The sequence below is a fragment of the Haliotis rufescens genome, unplaced genomic scaffold (genome assembly GCF_023055435.1).
Source record: "Haliotis rufescens isolate VD_foot unplaced genomic scaffold, xgHalRufe1.0.p SCAF_77, whole genome shotgun sequence".
Lineage (NCBI taxonomy): Eukaryota > Metazoa > Mollusca > Gastropoda > Lepetellida > Haliotidae > Haliotis > Haliotis rufescens.
The window spans coordinates 819498-840847 of record NW_025964369.1 but is presented as its reverse complement, the minus strand read 5'-3'; the positions used below and the strand labels follow the sequence as shown (position 1 = coordinate 840847).

Below are 21350 nucleotides of genomic sequence, written 5' to 3'. Positions count from 1 at the left end.
TCTTAAGGACACTGTCAGTGACGGGTGGCACTGAAAACAGAACATTTAATATCACAGCGTCAAACCTTGGCGACGTGACCCTTGTGTTTTCCTGTGGCAGAAACAGTCGTCATGTGTCCTGTGTCCTGTGAGGGCGTACAGTGAGTGAGTGAGTGAGTTTGGTTTAACGCCGCTTTTAACAATATTCCAGTTATATCGCGGCGTGTCAGCTTAATGTGGGAGGAAAGCCCGAAGTGATGCAGGTCTCAGACGTTTACCACTTCGGTGAAACCCACGAGCACGGGTATTGTGCTGACAAACCTAGAAACATAATTTGGGCGAACCGGGATTCGAACCCACAATCATAGGTTTCTGGCGTGCCCAAGGGACGCAACTCTGCACAGCGAATCGCGGCGACTTAGACGACTGGGCCACCCGTGCTCCCGAGGGCGTACAGACGCTGAGTAAGATTGGTGACAACACCTTGCCATACAAGAATGAACGTATTACCAACAGTGGCGACTCGAGTTTAACAAATGAAAAATGTGCCTGTTATGGATGCATGTCATCATATCCCACTTGCGGAGTTTGATTCATAGGAAATGGATCCCTGAATTGTCTGGTCTGGACTCGATTATTTACAGACCCCGTGACATAGCTCGAATATTGCTGCGTGCGGTGTTAAATCACAAACAAATAATCATATTATTAGACCATAAGGGATAAGGATTGTTTTTTTTAATTATAACATTTGAATGAGCGGACTTTGTGAACGCGGAAGTCGGAAATATAACTGCTAAATTACGGCCTAAATAATCAAATCTGGGCCAATGCTTGACACGCTGTCAGACTACAATGACACCAGCTTAGCCGGATCAAACATATCACATAACCAGGAAATTCGTAGTGGGAATTTTATCGCATAATGCACACAAGGAAAGAATACAACGGAATACGAACAAATTGTGCAAAGGCGATTATATGTTGAATGAGGCATGTTCAATAAAATTATTATTTGTATTATTAAGGTCGGTTAGATTAGAACGTAACAGGTCAGGTCACACGCACAAAGGAGACTGCTGGTTTATGGTTGAAAAAATGTCATGAAAATCACAGTAATGCATAGCAAAAGACCAGTACACAACACTACTCAACAGATTTATTGTGACGTCTATGCATCCAGAGTTCAAGTTCGCCCTACGTGTCTTGCAAAGCAGGTAAAAGAACAAAAAGAAAAATATAAGAAAAAACTGCTGTGATGTGTAATCATATAAAATAACAATATGAAAACCTATGCAGCACATATTGTCTTGGGTGTTTTGATCCAATTTGATAAGGAAATATGAAAAAAATAACAAGCAATATAATATAATATAATCTATTTCGACCCAACCATGCTAGTCCAGTGGTCATGCATTTTAATGGAGTGAATACTACACGCGTACGTCAAAATGTGAAAAGCGCGCAGCATTATTGCTAACAAACAGCCTTCAATGACACAAAACCCATTCATCGAATTGCCTATGAACGCTCATACCTTTCAACAGAATACTTGTAACTCAGAAATTAATATTAACATACTTTGGATAGTAACTGATGAAAACATTCATTCGACGAAGAAAAATAAATTTTCGAGAGGCATAACTCTTGTACCTTGCCTCGGGACATGTCACTTATTCCTTGAGTTTCATCTACATTAATGTATAGAGGCACTGTGTGTGGTGCCAGCAAACCAATGATCCAAAGTTTAGGACAACAACGATGTCAAGGGACATTATCGATTAAAGATCGGGACGCACACCTGTTACAGAATTGGCTTCACCAGAAATGGGCTTCACACATTGTACCCATACCGGAAATCATACCCGTGTCTTCGGCGTGACGAGCGAACACTTTAACCACTAGACTACCCGACCGCCCCCGTAACAGAAGAGGTGTGTTCGCCACGTCTTAGGTATCACGGTCCTTCAACATGACATCACTAGTACCTTCCTGGTCGGTTTGGATGATAGCGGGCCTTTTCTTTTTCCAACGTACAACGATTACAACGATTACAACGATTACAAGGATTACAGCGATTACAGCGATTACAGCGACAGTAATTAGGATCCAAACTGGAAATACTTCTGTGTCCGGTCCATCTGACGTAGGAGGAACTGTGGACTGTGTGGTTGATGTCTTGATGTCAGTCAGAGCACCTGCAGGGCAGTAAGAGGAAACAAACATCATCGACTCACTTAGGATGAATGTAATTCGTGACGATGTAGCAGCCAGTCAAGATATATGTCACTTGGAATGTCTAGTTAGGATGTAATTATACATAATGTAAGCACATAATGCACTAGGTAAACAATATGGAGCACATGACATTACATTGGAACGATGCATTATGAAACTAACAAAATACGAAAGACAATACAAAGTTGCAGACACTTATCGTTCTTGCCTCGTGTACTATTTCTTCCTACCTTCGACCAGCTGGCGAATTCCCTCACAGGACACGTTCCAACTGCTACTACTACAGGTGTAGATGAGACTGACCACCCCGAAATGTGAGCTTGTTACATTGAACTGTTTGGTCAATACATCATCTGAGATATTAGTAAATGTACGCTTGATGAGAGTGGTGTTGACACCCGTCGTCAACTCAACCAGAGAAGACTCGGAGCAGTAGCTGTTAGAGAGGTTCACTGTCAGTGTTACAGCATCTCCCTCATTGAGTGAGCTGGTGTTTGTGTCGCTGGTGTTTGTGTCGCTGGTAATGCAACACGTTGGTCTCTCTGAAAATACATAGTGAACAACAATGGCAAAATATGAAGTAGTAAAACTACCAACTTGACCTCTTTACTCTTTAATTTTGTCCGTATCTACTAAGTCTCAAAGATGGGTATTTCCTCAGCTATGCCTGAGTGGCTAGTTGGTGATTCATTGGGATGTAACAAATCACAAGTTAAGAACCTGATAATCATTCGTAATTTTAATGTACACGAAGTCTGTATGTGATTTTTTCTGGTATCTGTGATGCTTTGTTTATATACAAGCGAGAGTGGGTACTTTAAGTTTTAATTATTTATTTTGCGCTGGTTATGTATTTGAAGTAATACTTGCGACTGTTCTCTTGCAACTCGGATCAGACAAACTAATGAGCCTGGACTAGGATCATGGTTAAGTTGAGACACCAAAATATAAAATAAACTGTTTATACTTACTAAAAACAGTCACATGACAAGTCTCCTTTTTTGGATCATTTACACATTTCCAATCACCCCCATGAGGCTTTAGTGTCCGATGTATAGTGAGAATACTGGAAGATGTGTTGACGACTGATGCGTTGAAGTTACGAGACGGATAGCACTTTCCATCTATCAGATTACACGTTGCTGCAGTAGTTACACTGGGTGTTACGTAGGAGTGGGCGTTTGATCTACCTTCAATGTAACAGGTAAGGTTGACCGACGAGCCCAATTCAACCATTTCTGGACAGTGAAAACTGGGTGTACCTTTATGAAAAAATGTCCGAATTAGACTCACATTTATTTGAGATATTATATCATGTAATAATCTGATCCGTGCAGCAGGATGTCACTGATTTCATGCAGGCAAAGATGGACTTTCCAAATACAAACTCCATGACCCAATTCAGCTATTTCGAATAATTCATTTTATGGTCTCTACTTTCGTCCCTTAAATAAATGAAAGTATGGATATATAACAAAGGAAGGGACGGATAAAATTTAATCATACGAATATAACCTACAGTATACGGTTACCATCAACAGGATGATAAAGATGGTAGAGTGCAGGTATCCACCAAATCGGTTGCTCTTCTGGAGAACTGTCATCTGTAAACACGTACATGAAGATCATTTTGTTACACATAAAAAGATAAATAGGAACTGACTGTAGAATATGATTCATACATTATTTGTTTGTGCCTGCCGTTGCATTGGCAGAAGTTGTTAAGTTGTCTTCGTGGGAACGTCAGATATTGGGTACTGTTACGATTAATATATATTATTTGTTTGTGCTTGCCTTTGCATTGGCAGAAGTAGTTAAGTTGTCATCGTGGTAATGTCAGATATTGGGTACTGTTACGATTAATATATATTATTTGTTTGTGCTTGCCTTTGCATTGGCTGAAGTTGTTAAGTTGTCTTCGTGGGAACGTCAGATATTGGGTACTGTTACGATTAATATATATTATTTGTTTATGCTTGCAGTTGCATTGGCAGAAGTTGTTAAGTTGTCATCGTGGGAACGTCAGATATGGTTTAGTGGTCTGATTCATACACTATTTGTTACTGCTTGCAATTGCATTGGCAGAAGTAGTTAAGTTGTCATCGTGGGAACGTCAGATATTGGGTACTGTTACGATTAATATATATTATTCGTTTGTGCTTGCAGTTGCATTGGCAGAAGTAGTTTAGTTGTCATCGTGGTAACGGCATGTATGGTGTAGTGGTAGACGTAACTGTTAGTGATATGGTAGTCATATTCATAAAACAACGGCATTGGATGTATGGCTGCGGTGGAAGTCAAACTAGCAATGATAGTAGTAGTTGCAGATTAGTGTAGGCGGTGTTTAGAGACAGTGGGGGTAGTTGTAGAAGGCTGGCGGTACCAATAGAAGAGAGACAAGAACGCGATTCCAGACCTTTTGACCTGACTTGTGTTTATCTAATGATCAAGCGCGGTTTGGATACGTTTGAAATCAACGAATTCCTGCCGACTTCCAACACTTTTCTGGACTCTTTCAAGACATTCAACAGAGACAATATTCAGAACATTTCCTGAGTGCACGCAGCTAACATTAATTCAAGAGCCTGAGACTGTCACGTATTTGACCCATTGCCTTTTTTATTGTAACTGTGTGTTGGAATATAATGGTTTGATTATTTAGAGATCTTGTGTAATGATTTACTGATTTCACTATTTGGTTCCATGGTTCTGGCATTAGCCTCTTCGTCTTAATTTGAAAATAACTTCGTAACAGCAGATTTTGGGAAGTTGTTTTTGCTTATGGTGGTACTTGTAATGGTTGAGATGTTGCGATGGCAGTGGTACTGGTAGTAGCTTGATGACACAGATAGTTGTAGTAACTTGTTTAGTCATATACTATCATAGCTGTTATTGTTGCATAACACCAGTGACAAATGCTCTGATATGGTTGAAGTAGATTTGCCTGCTCGTATCAGTTGTTCAAATTTTCTGCGACATTTGTTGGGGTTACTTCCTGTTGGTATTGTGAAACGTTTCCCTTCAAAATTGCATTTCATTTGAAAGAACTGCATACCAGTATCAACCTTATCAGCTACGATTGTAATGACATGACAAGAGGGTTGTACCGATAATAATCACTGAGTATAATGATTGTTGTAGAAAAAGGCCACAAAGGAATTAGAAACAGCAGCAGTAGTAGTAGTAGTAGTTGTAGCATCAGTAGTTGTAATAGTAGTAGTAGTCGTTGCAGAAGAAGTAAGTAGTAACATGATTAGTAACATGAGTAGAGGAGAAATTAGTAGTAGTAGTAGTAGTAGTTTTAGCATGAGGAGAAGCAGAAGTTGTAGTAGTAGTAGTAGTAGTAGTGGTAGTAGTTAGTGAGTGAGTGAGTTGGGTTTAACGCCGCTTTTTATCAGTATTCCAGGTATATCACGGCGTGTCAGCTTAATGTGGGAGGAAAGCCAAAATTGATGCAGGTCTCAGACGTTTACCACTTCGATGAAACCCACGAGCACGGGTATGGTGCTGACAAACCTAGAAACATAATCGGGGCGAACCGGGATTCGAAAGTAGTAGTAGTAGTAGTAGTAGTAGTAGTAGCAGAAATGGTAGTAGCAGTAGAAGTAGTAAAGGGGGTAGAGGAAGAAGTAACAACAAGTGTAGCAGAAGAAGAATTATTATTATTATTAGTGAGTGAGTGAGTGAATATGGTTTTACGCCACTTTTAGCAACATTCCGGCAATATCACGGCGAGGGTCCCCAGAAATGAGCTTCACACATTGCACCCATGTGGGGATTCGAACCCGGTTCTTCGGCGTGACGAGCGAACGCTTTAGCTGCTAGACTTCCCCACTGCACTTTTTATTATTAATATTCGTCGTCGTCGTCTTCGACGTAGTAGTAGTAGTAGTAGTAGTAGTAGTAGTAGTAGTAGTAGTAGTAGTAGTAGTAAAAAAGAAGTAGAAGACAATGTAGTAAAATTAAGGTCGTAGTAGGGCAGTGAATGAGTGGAGTGAATGTTGATTTACGTTGCAGTCAGCGATATTCCAGCAATATCACGAGGGCGTCAGTCAAGCCAGTAGTTAAACGTAATGTGCGTAGTTCACACGCAAACACAGAAACTCACACAGAAACTCGCCCGAAGTCGATATATGGCAAGAAGAGTTGCTAAAAGTTACAAATACCAGAGACTTGAAATATTTAGGCTTCTATTCTGTTCAGAGTTATTCCGCGTGTAAACAGTAGTCACCGAGGTCTTGAGTTTAAATAATACAGCTAACTTCAGCAGGAGAGAGACGGCTGATGTGTGACGTGATTTCATTTCACCCTTCATACTAGATGCTAAACAGACAGACCACACGACAAGCATAGGCCGTTGCCTGTCTATAATGTCATCAGGAGTACGTGTACAGTCAGTAAATAAAGGAACAGAACAGCTTTAGTATCAATAGTTACACTTGTACATACCACATCAATACTAGATATAACTATTTCAAACTTATCGAAACATATACATACATCAGACTTCAAAGGTGACTCCATCAAGGCTCTTCAGCTGACTGCAAACTTCAGGTACAATTTGAATTGCTACACTTAATCTTTGATCGATAGATCGTGGTAATAGAATATATTTCCTCTTGTGCTGATTTGTATGTTATCAGCAAGCCCAATTGATAGTTTAGCTGAATTCATGGTAGGGGTATCTTGTATTGGTAGTGCTATGTTTTGTCCTTCCAGTTGAGTTGCTGTGGACCTACAGATCTTAAAAATTGTTTATATGTTAATGATTTTTCATATGTCTGGGACTACCAAAATGAGGTTGCTGTGGACCTACTCTATCTGGGAATGCCAACACGTTGCTGTGAACCTAAACTATCTGGGAATCCCACAGATTGCTGTGGACCTACTCTATCTGGGAATCCCACAGATTGCTGTGGACCTACTCTATCTGGGAATCCCCACAGGTTGCTGTGGACCTACTCTATCTGGAAATCCCCAGAGGTTGATGTGGACCTACTCTATCTGGAAATGCACACAGGTTGCTGTGGACCTACTCTATCTGCGAATCCCACATGTTGCTCTGGACCTACTCTATCTGGGAATCCCCACAGGTTGCTGTAGACCTACTCTATCTGGGGATGCCCACAGGTTGCTGTGGACCTACTCTATCTGAAAAATACCCACAGGTTGCTGTGGACCTACTCTATCTGGGAATCCCCACAGGTTGCTGTAGATCTACTCTATCTGGGGATGCCCACAGGTTGCTCTGGACCTACTCTATCTGGGAATCCCCACATGTTGTTGTGGACCTACTCTATCTGGAAATACCCACAGGTTGCTGTGGACCTACTCTATCTGGAAATACCCACAGGTTGCTGTGGACCTACTCTATCTGGGGCTGCCCACAGGTTGCTCTGGACCTACTTTATCTGGAAATACCCACAGGTTGCTGTGGACCTACTCTATCTGGAAATACCCACAGGTTGCTGTGGACCTACTCTATCTGGAAATACCCACAGGTTGCTGTGGACCTACTCTATCTGGAAATACCCACAGGTTGCTGTGGACCTACTCTATCTGGGAATCCCCACAGGTTGCTGTGGACCTACTCTATCTGGAAATCCCCAGAGGTTGATGTGGACCTACTCTATCTGGAAATGCACACAGGTTGCTGTGGACCTACTCTATCTGCGAATCCCACATGTTGCTCTGGACCTACTCTATCTGGGAATCCCCACAGGTTGCTGTAGACCTACTCTATCTGGGGATGCCCACAGGTTGCTGTGGACCTACTCTATCTGAAAAATACCCACAGGTTGCTGTGGACCTACTCTATCTGGGAATCCCCACAGGTTGCTGTAGATCTACTCTATCTGGGGATGCCCACAGGCTGCTCTGGACCTACTCTATCTGGGAATCCCCACATGTTGTTGTGGACCTACTCTATCTGGAAATACCCACAGGTTGCTGTGGACCTACTCTATCTGGAAATACCCACAGGTTGCTGTGGACCTACTCTATCTGGGGCTGCCCACAGGTTGCTCTGGACCTACTTTATCTGGAAATACCCACAGGTTGCTGTGGACCTACTCTATCTGGAAATACCCACAGGTTGCTGTGGACCTACTCTATCTGGAAATACCCACAGGTTGCTGTGGACCTACTCTATCTGGAAATACCCACAGGTTGCTGTGGACCTACTCTATCTGGGAATCCCCACAGGTTGCTGTAGACCTACTCTATCTGGGGATGCCCACAGGTTGCTCTGGACCTACTTTATCTGGGAAACCCAAAAGGTTGCTGTGGATCTACTCTATCTGGGAATCCCCTCAGGCTGCTGTTGGCCTACTCTATCTGGAAATCCCCAGAGGTTGATGTGGACCTACTCTATCTGGAAATGCACACAGGTTGCTGTGGACCTACTCTATCTGGGAATCTCTACAGGTTGATGTGGACCTACTCTATCTGGAAATGCACACAGGTTGCAGTGGACCTACTCTATCTGGGAACCCCACATGTTGCTGTGGACCTACTCTATCTGTGAATCCCCACAGGCTGCTGTGGACCTACTCTATCTAGGAATCCCCACAGGTTGCTGTGGACCTACTCTATCTGGGACTCCCCAAAGGTTGCCGTGGACCTACTCTATCTGGGACTCCCCAAAGGTTGCTGTGGACCTACTCTATCTGGGAATCCCCACAGGTTGCTGTAGACCTACTCTATCTGGGAATCCCCACAGGTTGCTGTGGACCTACTCTATCTGGGAATCCCCACAGGTTGCTGTGGACCTACTCAATCTGGAAATACCCACAGGTTGCTGTGGACCTACTCTATCTGGGAATCCCCACAGGTTGCTGTGGACCTACTCTATCTGGGAATCCCCACAGGTTGCTGTGGACCTACTCTATCTAGGAATCCCACATGTTGCTGTGGACCTTCTCTATCTTGGAATCCCCACAGGTTGCTATGGGCCTACTCTATCTGGGAATCCCCACAGGTTGCTGTGGACCTACTCTATCTGGGAATCCCCACATGTTGCTGTGGACCTACTCTATCTGGGAATCCCCACATGTTGCTGTGGACCTACTCTATCTGGGAATCCCCACAGGTTGCTGTGGACCTACTCCATCTGGAAATCCCCACAGGTTGCTGTGGACCTACTCTATCTGGGAATCCCCACAGGTTGCTGTGGATCTACTCTATCTGGGAATCCCCACAGGTTGCAGTGGACCTACTCTATCTAGGAATCCCACATGTTGCTGTGGACCTACTCTATCTTGGAATCCCCACAGGTTGCTATGGGCCTACTCTATCTGGGAATCCCCACAGGTTGCTGTGGACCTACTCTATCTGGGAATCCCCACAGGTTGCTGTGGACCTACTCTATCTGGGAATCCCCACAGGTTGCAGTGGACCTACTCTATCTAGGAATCCCACATGTTGCTGTGGACCTACTCTATCTTGGAATCCCCACAGGTTGCTATGGGCCTACTCTATCTGGGAATCCCCACAGGTTGCTGTGGACCTACTCTATCTGGGACTCCCCAAAGGTTGCTGTGGACCTACTCTATCTGGGAATCCCCACAGGCTTCGGGGTTAGATTTGGAATCATTGAATTGCAAACAAGGTAAAGTTTAACATTTTTGGATAGGAGGATATGTGACGCACTACATCCAATGACATAATCCTCTTTCGGTTTAGACGAGCCAAATAGAAACATTTCCTTGGGTATTACATTTCCTCTCCCATACATCCCGTTACAATGCCGATTGAATACTGTTTGCATTTGTCTGTTACACTTGTGTCCAACTCTGGTCTGTGGCTCCAGTCGGAAGTATGAATCAATCCGTTGTCTCAACAATGCTGTGGTTTCGGAAGTTTCTGTAAAACTCGAAAAGAGGCGCATGAATTTGTACTTAAATCCAGTAATATCCCGTAAGTTTTGAATAGATGACTTATTGAGTTGAACTGCAAGGCATTTAACATAATTACTTTGTAATATTGATGATTGATATTATGACGTCGGCAATGAATTTGAGGAAAACGTAATTGAGGAAGTTATCATTCCCCGGCTTACAAACTAGCACGCATACATGTTTTTAACCGATAACATTTGTGAAAAAGATTCAAAGCCATTTCACACGGTGAAGGATTTCCTTGAATAAAGCAATAACTCCGTGTAAGGTCAGTCTATACGTTGTTAAAACAGAACGCAGAAATACAACTATGTTTGAATTTATGCAGTATTATATGGATTTAAACAAATATCTGAGAAACGTTATTGAAACAATCTGTTGTTCCCCTGGCCGGGCCTTTGCATTGAAGGAGTCAACAAGGACCGGTCGGCTCGGAGTCAGTGTAGTGTCAGTCTGTGTTGGCCGGGCCTTTGCATTGAAGGGGTCAACAAGGACCGGTCGTCTTGGAGTCAGTACAGTGTCAGTCTGTGTTGGACGGGCCTTTGCATTGAAGGGGTCAACAAGGACCGGTTCGCTCGGAGTCAGTGTAGTGTCAGTCTGTGTTGGCCGGGCCTTTGCATTGAAGGGGTCAACAAGGACCGGTCGGCTCGGAGTCAGTACAGTGTCAGTCTGTGTTGGACGGGCCTTTGCATTGAAGGGGTCAACAAGGACCGGTCGGCTCGGAGTCAGTGTAGTGTCAGTCTGTGTTGGCCGGGCCTTTGCATTGAAGGAGTCAACAAGGACCGGTCGGCTCGGAGTCAGTGTAGTGTCAGTCTGTGTTGGACGGGGTATTTGTGTAATCTGTGGTATGGTATATATGTGGGCAACCAGTATCCAGTCGCTATGTGACGCTCTAGTGACTTCACCACGGAGGCTGAAAACATTTATTATAATACTAGACTACATATACAGTAAACTACGGTTATAACGAACACGCTTATAACGAACTAACGGATATAACGGACTAACTTTTTAGTCCCGACTATATGCTGTAGTTATGCTGTATATATGCTTATAACGAATTACGGTTATAACGAACTAAAATTAGTAGTCCCTTTGAGTTCGTTATAACCGTAGTTTACTGTACTATAATAATAATTAGACCATACCGCCTTTAATCCGTAGCAACTGGCTGTTGTTGTAGTGTTTTGTTTTATCATCAAAGTGCATAAGGCAACGATTTAGGCAGGTGCACGTTCCAATGAAACTATCGCAGTACTATTACAATACTTTAGAATGTATTGTAATAGAATCACAATAACGTTTCCAGTTATCGCAATGCCATTGCAATAGTGAAATGCGCTCACTTGTCACATCGATTTGAAACATATTATAACAGAGATTAACTTCATGATTTTATTGATATGAAAAGAATGATACAATACATGCATAGTGCTGTTGAGTTGAACTGTGGTAAACAGCTTGTGTACATAACACTGCTTCATAGGAATATGTGTATACACAGAATTTCAACGTTTCAGCATTTCAGTTCAGTTCATTTAAGGCCAAGATTATATATAATCCCCAACCACGTCATAGAATATCAACGTTGTCAATGAATGCGTGAACAATAATTGCAATTGATGTCCGATTATCAGTATTTCAGTTCAATTCCTTTAAGGCCAAGATTACATATAATCCTCAACCACGTCATAGAATATCAACGTTGTCAATGAATGCGTGAACAATAATTGCAATTGATGTCCGAGTATCAGTATTTCAGTTCAGTTCCTTTAAGGCCAAGATTACATATAATCCTCAACCACGTCATGGAATATCAGCGTTGTCAATGAATGCGTGAACAATAATTGCAATTGATGTCCGAGTATCAGTATTTCAGTTCAGTTCCTTTAAGGCCAAGATTACATATAATCCTCAACCACGTCATAGAATATCAACGTTGTCAATGAATGCGTGAACAATAATTGCAATTGATGTCCGAGTATCAGTATTTCAGTTCAGTTCCTTTAAGGCCAAGATTACATATAATCCTCAACCACGTCATAGAATATCAACGTTGTCAATGAATGCGTGAACAATAATTGCAATTGATGTCCGAGTATCAGTATTTCAGTTCAATTCCTTTAAGGCCAAGATTACATATAATCCTCAACCACGTCATAGAATATCAGCGTTGTCAATGAATGCGTGAACAATAATTGCAATTGATGTCCGAGTATCAGTATTTCAGTTCAGTTCCTTTAAGGCCAAGATTACATATAATCCTCAACCATGTCATAGAAGGTGGCAGTGTAGTCCTTTCTTCTCTTCAAGGATGCGTAGCCAATTTCTGATGAAAGGTCAGCATGACAGTATACATCATCTAATAAAAAACAAAGCAACTAATGTCCTTATCTGTAATATCATTTGAATAATATTTACTTTTTTGATGTTCTATATTTATGGTCCGAAAGGAATGATGTTTCTCGAACTGTTAATCACAGATAGCACATCTACAACATATTGATATTATGGCAGAATGATCAAGTGCACCACGACATATTAGTATCTCATTTGACAACTTAAGCCCAAGCATGATGGAAATTGTAATTGCAGTCCCGGTATCCGTCAAAGTATTTGGTTTCAGTTTTCAGGCCACGATAATATATAATCCTCAGCCACGTCATAGATGGTGTCAGTGTAGTCCTTTCTTCTCTTTAAGGACGCGTAGCCATTTCCTGATGATAGGACAGCATTACAATACGCATCATCTGATAAAAAAAACAGAAGCAAATAATGTCCTTATCTGTATTTTAAAATCATTTGTATTTTATTATCATTTATGTTGTTGGGGCTTTCGAAAGACAGGGACACCGGTGGCCCAGTCGTCTAAGGCGCCGCGATTCGCTGTGCAGAGTTGCATCTCTTGGGCACGCCAGAATCTCTGATTGTGGATTCGAATCCCGTGCTCGTGGGTTTCACCGAAGTGACAAACGTCTGAGACCTGCATCACTTCGGGCTTTCCTGTCACACATTAAGCTGACACGCCGTGGTAAAACTGGAATACTGTGAAAAGCAGCGTTAAATCCAACTCACGCACTTTCGAAATACATGGTCTGGTCCGAAAGTAATGATGTTTCTTGAACTGCTAATCACAGATAGCACATCTACAACATATTGATATTATGGCAGAATGTTCAAGTGCACCACGACATATACTTATCTCATTTGACAACTTAAACCCAAGCATGATGCAAATATTATTTTCAAAGGCTGTTTTGGATGCTTACCTCCAGGCCCTGAACCAACTGAAGATACTGGTGCTGGTTTATCTGGATCGTCACTACAAGAACATAATAATAAATCATTTCAGTCTGAATAGGATTAAGAAATAACAAAACTTAACATCGGAGAGATTCGTACTGAAGCAGTAATAAAAAGCATGATGCTACTTACATAAGTATTCAAAGAAAATAGTGTACCAACCTTTTGTCATTTTCATTAGTGCGTCCACCTTTAGAATTAATAAAAATACATTGTGTTAAGTATAAACTGCATATGGTATGAAATTAATTTTTTTGATCACTATAAAAGTCACTAGTACTGGTCGTGGCTTTATCGTCTTATTTCACAACACACAGTTGGCCATAAGTAGCTTTCCATTACACTAATAACATCGTGGTAATGTTTCCAGATGTCGTGTATCACACTTCTGAATGTCGCAATCACGGGTCTAGTTTGCAACAAAGCACAGTAACAAAAACAATTTTTAGTGACAATAAAATGTCTCAGAAATTAAATATTTAATGATTATATTTTATTGTGATAAGTTATTCTATTACCAGTACAAGAGGACAATAAAACAATTTAGATTCAGGTGATACCACCACCAGGGTCAATGTCTAGAATCCAGACATATCCGAAAAAAAGATAAGAGTTATGAACTTCATGTAGACATATTTTTGGTTTCATGTTTAAATCAAAAAGTAGAAAATACCAGTACATATGCAGACAAATCGGTAGTACTTTGCAGCAAAAGCATGACAAATTTGTGTATCATTCTCTAAACATGAACACATTTGTCTTGAAAATTAGTATTTGAAAACGAAATCATTAATGATGTCGACCAACATAAACTTCTAGGAGTGAGTGAGTGAGTACGGTTTTACGCCGCTTTTAGCAATATTCCAGCAATATCACGGCGGGGGTCACCAGAAATGGGCTTCACACATTGTACCCATGTCGGGAATCGAACCCGGGTCTTCGGCGTGACGAGCGAACGTTTTAACCACTAGGCTACCCGACCGCCCTAAACTTCTAGGAGTAATGATGTAATGGTAGACAGGCATTTCACATGGAGTATTATTAAAAAAGCTAAAATGATTTCCTTTATGAGAAGATTGAAGTTTATACTGAAAACATGATATTTTGTAAATACGGATCACGTCCCTTTTGTGGCAAGTTTTAATGATAATAATTCTTCTCCTCCATCGAATAAATTAATATGGCGTTAGTACTATATAACATGCACAATACTAAGATATGAGTTGAATATTGATCGAATTACTAAACGGTCGTAGCTGCCTCTTTGTTTACATATCTGAAAGCATCGCGGAATTTTAAAGGATTTCATTTGTTCAAAGCTAGAAGTAACACAAAGCTATAATGTGTAAAGGATGTAGGCATGAATAAACGTATCGTCCAGAAAGCAGTGTTGTATCAGGGTTCGGTTTAACGGGGTTTTGTGTTACAATGGTTCAACTGTCTTTCTGGATTGAACCCTGTACCAATCAACCATTGGTGTTGCTAAACTAGTCATTTTGAGTGAGTGAGTGAGTGAGTGAGTATGGTTGTACGCCGTTTTTAGCAATATTCCAGCAATATCACGGCGGGGGACACCAGAAATGGGCTTCACCCATTGTACCCATGTCGGGAATCGAACCCGGGTCTTCGGCGTGACGAGCGAACGCTTTAACCACTAGGCTACCCGACCGCCCTCAGTCATTTTTAAGTGATACACGGGTAAATGAATGCCATGAGGCAGAGAGCATATATATGTACATGTAGGGACAACAGAATTAATAAGATAACAAAAGGTGGAAAATAACAAAGGGTAGAAACTTACAAGGCTCTCTGCCTCATGACATTCATTCATCTGATGAAGGAGTAAGCATATACTCTGAAACGTTGTGTTCCTCATAATAAAAAAGATGAGATCCATATATTCTCTTCTTTAGTAATACCTTTATTGCAGTTCAGTTGTCCAAGGCAAGGTACCATGCATGTAATATATTGGAAGCTATACAGTTCCACACAGCATTCATTTGGAGGCAGAGATGCTGGTGTATCAGGGTCTGGATTAAAGAAGGGGGATGTTCACTGGTGGAGGTAGAAGGAGTAAACGGTCTACCTGAACTAGGGCAGTATCTGCAGATGCACCAGAAGCCCAGGCAGAGGCTGATGACCATGAACATGGTTCCCATACCGAGGACAAGGGAGGACAACTGGAGGCCGGCTGAGGGACATTCTGCATGTTCTGGAACATCAAGACATGTAGCAATACTGTTCGGGCAGTTCTGATTGAGCGCTTTCAACATAAAGGCCGCCTCCGTGGTCTAGTCTGCCCATAGAGCGGAAGGTCGGTGTTCGATACCCGGCCGCGTCATACCAAGAGACGCTAAAATATGGTACTTGTTGTTACCCTGCCTGGTGCTCGTCATTAAGAGGCTAAAACAAGGACTGGTCGGCTGGGCATAGTGAGTGAGTTTGCACTATTACACACACACACACACACACACACACACACACACACACACACACACACACACACACACACACACAAACAAAAAACCCATTTCACCTAACATTTAGAGATCAGCAGGCATCAGGCCTACACTTGAACCCTTTCCTCAATTAACAAAAATATGCTGGCACATTGCTATTACGGTATCACTAAACTAAACTGGGGCATATTGTGAATTAAAGTAGAGGCTATTAACATACTCACTGCGACCCTGTTGTTGAACACCTTCACATGACAAACTCTGGGTGTGACTGCCACAGGTAAAGAGAAGCTTGGTCTGGGTTCCTGTCGTGTTGAAGGCCCTTTCAGTGATGTCTGCTGTGGTGTGTAGAGGGGGTGTGGAATACGAATCCATCACGGTCAGCAGCTCGAGCTGCATGTCCTCAGAGCAGAAGAAGCCTGTGATGTTCACTTTCAGCTCCCGTCCCACAGTCAGACTGCTGCTTTCCTGGACACTTACCATGTTGAAGGACGGGAACTCTGCGGACAACAACCCAAGCTGTCAGATCATTCAACTACTGAGCGAAGAACAAATGATGTTGGAAATCTGATTTTCCCAAGAATTTAAATTTTATAATAAATTTATTTTTTTAGATACATGTATAATGTATGAACTAAATCTAACCAAATATAACTGCGATTTTTTGTGGGAGTGTCAAATTAATTTAAAACAGTTCCGCTTTTGTAAGACGAAGGGTGTTCCACTACTCGTTGCAAGTTGTGGGGTAGCCCAGTGGTCATAGTGTTCATGCTGAAGATACGGGTTCGATTCGCCCCTTGGGTATAATATGCAGAGACCATTTCTGGTATCCTCGCTGTAGTGTTGTTGCAATATTGCAAACGTGGCGCAAAATCATACTCAATCACCCAACTGCTAATTATTAACTTTTTGCATATTTTATACGCGTAAACGAATTAGATAAAACTCAAATCTCAAATGAACAGTTTGTTCGTTCCTTTTCTCTCAAGCAAACAATATAATGTAAACTCAGTGATAAATAAATACATTCAATAAAGTAATGATAACAACTTCAACATGGACCACCACACTGATAGCTGGGCTAAGACTAAGGTAAGCGTTAGGTTGTCAGGATGCCCGTGTCTATCTGTTCGCGGGGCGGTCGGGTAACCTAGTGGTTAAAGCGTTCGCTTGTCACGCTGAAGACCCGGGTTCGATTTCCGACATTGATACAATGTGTGAAGTCCATTTCTGGTGTCCCCCGCCGTGATAGTGCTGGAGTATTGCTAAAAGTGGCGTAAAATCATACTCACTCACTCACACACTCACTCATCTGTTCGCTCTTACTGGCAACTGTCATGCGACAAGTAGAAGGGCGCGGGTCATCTGCGTCTGCAACACAAGCCCAGTCGCCTCCATGTGACTGCAGCACGCTGGGTATGGTGAGGACACTGCTTGTAGTATTGATGACAGATGCTGTGAAGTCCCCCTGTGATACACATCTTCCATCTGCGAGATCACACGAGGCAGCAGGATTTCCACTGGGTGTTAGGTAGGAATGGACATTTAAGTTGTCTGCTTTATTACAGGTCAGATTGACAGGCATACCCAACTGACTTATTTCAGGGCAAAAGACGTGTTCTGTACCTGTGAAAAAATGTTTTTGTAGCGTTTCAAGACAATACAGACAAGACAAGTGGTGATGAATGTGTTAATGGTATGTTTATAATTCAAATGTGTCAAGATCATTGTACAGCTTGTGTATACCGTATACCATGTTCACCAATTATTATACACTTAATGAATCATTGAGGAAGGCAAATGAGCACACTCAACGATAACACCACCACACTCAGAGAGATGAATGAAAGATTTGTTTGTTTATTGTTGACGGCGGTGTGTAAATAATCGAGTCTGGACCAGAAAACCCAGTGATTGACATCATAAGCATCAATTAATGCAGAAGACCAGACAGAAAAAGATGACCAAGACTGATCCCCATACCGAGGACAAGGGAGCACACCTGGAGGCCGGCTGAGGACCATTCTGGAACACCATGACATGTACCAATATCCAGTGATTGACATCATGAGCATCAATCCAAGCAATTGACATGCATCAACCAAGTCAGCAAGCCTGACCACGTGAGTCGCCTCTTACGACAAGCATAGTCGCTTCAGAGGGCAAGGAAGGGTGTCTGAATACCCATTCTCTATGAATGAATGAATGAATGAATGAATGAATGAATGAATGAATGTGCTTTATGCCAACGTATTCGAAATCAGTGATATCAACAAAAGAATGCACTGTATGACAACACCATCACAATCAGTGAGATGAAAGAAAATACGTACTGTATGACACCACCATCACTAGAAGCATCAGTATCAAGGCGTTGTCGCCATGAGTGTTGCCGCGTCTAGAAACCATCACCTGTAACACATCAGAAGTGTCAGTACTTTGGTTTCTGGTCACCATGTTCACTAATCACATACTACAATACCACCTCCATAGTCTAGTGGTAGAGCGCCCGGAGTGCGGAAGGTCGGAGGTTCGATCCCTGGCCGCGTCATACCAATAGACGTTAAAAGATGGTACTTGTTGTTACCCTGTTGGCACTAAGGGGCTAAAACAAGGAGTGGTCGTCTCGGAGTCAATACACTGTATGGTAGTGAAGTTAGAGAAGTCCATCCATCTAATATTCTCACTGTTTCTAAAGGATAGTTTGGTGCGGTCGGGTAGCCTAGTGGTTAAAGCGTTCGCTCGTCACGCCGAAGACCCGGGTTCGATTCCCGACATAGGTAAAAAGTGTGAAACCCTTTTCTGGTGTCCCCCGCCGTGATATTGCTTGAATATTGCTCAAAGAATATTGGTTTGGGATTAACTAAGATAGAGCAGGGTATTTTCTTGGTATGTTCAAACAGATATGTCATAGATAATTTGGTATATTACTCCGAGTTGTTTTATAATAGAAATATTAACTATGTCAAGTGTATGAAAATCACCTGTCATCTGTGCATGATGATACGCACCGTACATCACTTTGTAAATTTCGAATTGTTCGAATCACAGTTTCATGATTGTTTCAATACTGATAATTTTATTCTGACCTAGGAAAGCACGTTTTACAACCTTGCTACTGTATATTTTCACCAGAAAATGTACATGGTATTCAGTACAAATTAACTGTCTTGCGAAATAATCGTTCTTGAAAATGATTTGCATGCATTACTGAGGTGCTTATTATGATTAATCCGAACTTTAGGCGCTCCAGAATAATATTGCCAGTTACGCATATAATAAAAGACATAAGCACGCACGCACGCACGCACGCACACACGCACGCATCCATGGCCTAATGACTTGAAAAAACTTAATTTGCATTCAAAGCTCTATTCTAGATATTTGTGTTCAAGAAAGCTTACCCTCTGAGCTGGAACCGTTTCGTCAACGATCCTAAAGAGCACACTATAATTATGTGTGATTATCGGCGCTATGTAAATACATATATTGTTAACAGACAGGGTAATTAATTTTAATATTCCTAAGTTAATTTACGTTAGATACATCATATTGCACGTTATTACATTTCTACAAATAATTCTTATAAGTATTACTTTAACATTTGACAGAAACTGAAAACATCAAGGAAAAAAGGAAACTTACTTCTTTGTTCTTTGGATACAGGTGTCAGTTTTGCTGTGGAATACACTCAATTCCTTCGTCGGATGCAACACCTGATAAGATGTTGCTCTCAAGATTGGGGAAACGCAATCGTCGGCTTCAGATTGACAAGACGTTATGCCTGTACGGCGCTATTCATGAATATTTTAACAAGATTACAAGATTGCTTGTCACTAATCAACTCTCTGTTTCCTCATTTGGGAAATTAAAAAGGAAATAATTTTAATATGGCTTAATACGACTTAAGTTCAGTAATCCTTCAGGAATTGAAATTGCGGTCACTTCTATCAGTACCTTTCTACCATGAAATGGGCTTCACACATTGTACATGTGAGGAATCGAACCTGGACTTTCAGCGTGACGAGCGAACTCTTCAACCACAAGACTATCACACCGCCCCTAACTTCATGTGGTGTCCTCATTACTTACATTATGCTTCACTCATATGTAAGGTCAAGCCATTTGTAAAAGTATAATAACTGATAGTCTATTGTCAAATAATCCATGAGCTGTAGGATATTTAGTACTTGATGTATAACATGTAAGTTAAATAAAGCGTTATTCAGAAATCCATTATAAATCAATTCTGGCTTTATGTGACGAAATACATTAATACGTTAAAACATAAGGACATTGATAGTCGAAAGTGAAAACAACCTCGCGGCAATCCTGTATTAATGATAATCCTTGCTTCATCCGGATGACAACAGTTCAACACGCGAATACAAAAAATACAACAAAAATCGTATGATCCTTGGCGTACGATTTAATCTCTCAACATACCAGCATTCGTCAACTTCGCCCAGGGAGTTTCAATGGATAGAGAAGAGTTTCCTTGTAGTTCTTCATCTGTTGAGTCCACGGATGCAGACTCTTCCATACTTGAAAGACTACTCCTTCCAGACCAGTCCGAGTCACCCTCATCAGCCATTGTAAACCTACACATAAACGAGTACTGTAATATTTTCTTGTTTAACGCCGCACGGAGGAATAATTCAAATATTTATATGAAGTTATGTTGATAAGGGTCTTAACCAGACAAGCCAGTGATTGACATTATTAGTGACACTCCACACCATCGCACGATGATGGGCAATCAACCATGTTTTGTTTGTTGTTGTTTAACGCCGCGCTCAGCAATATTCACGCTATATGACAGCGGTCTGTATGAATAATTGAGTCAGGACCAGACAATCCAGTGACTGATGTGACTTCAGCTCTTCTGCGAAGTACACGCCACCCTTACTACAACTCTTCTGCCAAGTACACGTCACCTTTACTACAGCTCTTCTGCCAAGTACACGTCATTTTAACTACAGCTCTTCTGCGAAGTACAGGTTCTCTTTACTACAGCACATCTGCCAAGTACACGTCACCTTTACTCCAACTCTTCTGCCAAGTACGCGTCAACTTTTCTACGGCTCTTCTGCCAAGTACACGTCATCTTAACTACAGCTCTTCTGCGAAGTACAGGTTCTCTTTTCTACAGCACATCTGCCAAGTACACATCACCTTTACTACAGCTCTTCTGCAAAGAACACGCCACCTTTACTACGGCTCTTCTGCCAAGTACACATCACCTTTACTACAGCTCTTCTGCAAAGAACACGCCACCTTTACTACGGCTCTTCTGCCAAGTACACGTCACCTTTACTACAGCTCTTCAGCAAGAACATATACCTTTACTACAGCTCTTCTGCCAAGTACACGTCACCTATACTACAGCTCTTCTACCCAGTACACGTCATCTTTACTTCACCTCTTCTGCCAATTTCACGTCATCTTTACTACAGCTCTTCTGCCAAGAAAT

General features: G+C 41.7%; 2 protein-coding genes across 3 annotated transcripts; both read right to left on the bottom strand.

Moving 5' to 3' along the window:
* Positions 1 to 1124: 1124 nt before the first annotated feature.
* On the bottom strand, positions 1125 to 6781 carry LOC124111660. Its single transcript, XM_048388710.1, has 5 exons — positions 6718 to 6781; positions 3737 to 3821; positions 3189 to 3479; positions 2448 to 2759; positions 1125 to 2177 (listed from the first exon to the last, which is right to left on the bottom strand). Exons 1-5 carry the CDS (start codon positions 6739 to 6741, stop codon positions 1930 to 1932), a joined length of 960 nt encoding a protein of 319 aa, XP_048244667.1. The 5' UTR covers positions 6742 to 6781; the 3' UTR covers positions 1125 to 1929.
* Positions 6782 to 11512: 4731 nt separating this feature from the next.
* LOC124123253 lies at positions 11513 to 20702 on the bottom strand. Of its 2 annotated transcripts, XM_046486560.2 has the most exons (8): positions 20324 to 20702; positions 18211 to 18289; positions 17204 to 17503; positions 16102 to 16377; positions 15505 to 15630; positions 13581 to 13608; positions 13385 to 13437; positions 11513 to 12865 (listed from the first exon to the last, which is right to left on the bottom strand). In XM_046486560.2, the coding sequence occupies exons 1-8, from the start codon at positions 20327 to 20329 to the stop codon at positions 12738 to 12740; spliced, it is 996 nt and encodes a 331-aa protein (XP_046342516.2). In that variant the 5' UTR covers positions 20330 to 20702; the 3' UTR covers positions 11513 to 12737. The 2 variants fall into 2 exon arrangements, with proteins under 2 accessions (XP_046342516.2, XP_048244657.1); XM_048388700.1 differs by lacking the exon at positions 20324 to 20702 and having other exon boundaries at positions 18211 to 18384.
* Positions 20703 to 21350: the final 648 nt, after the last annotated feature.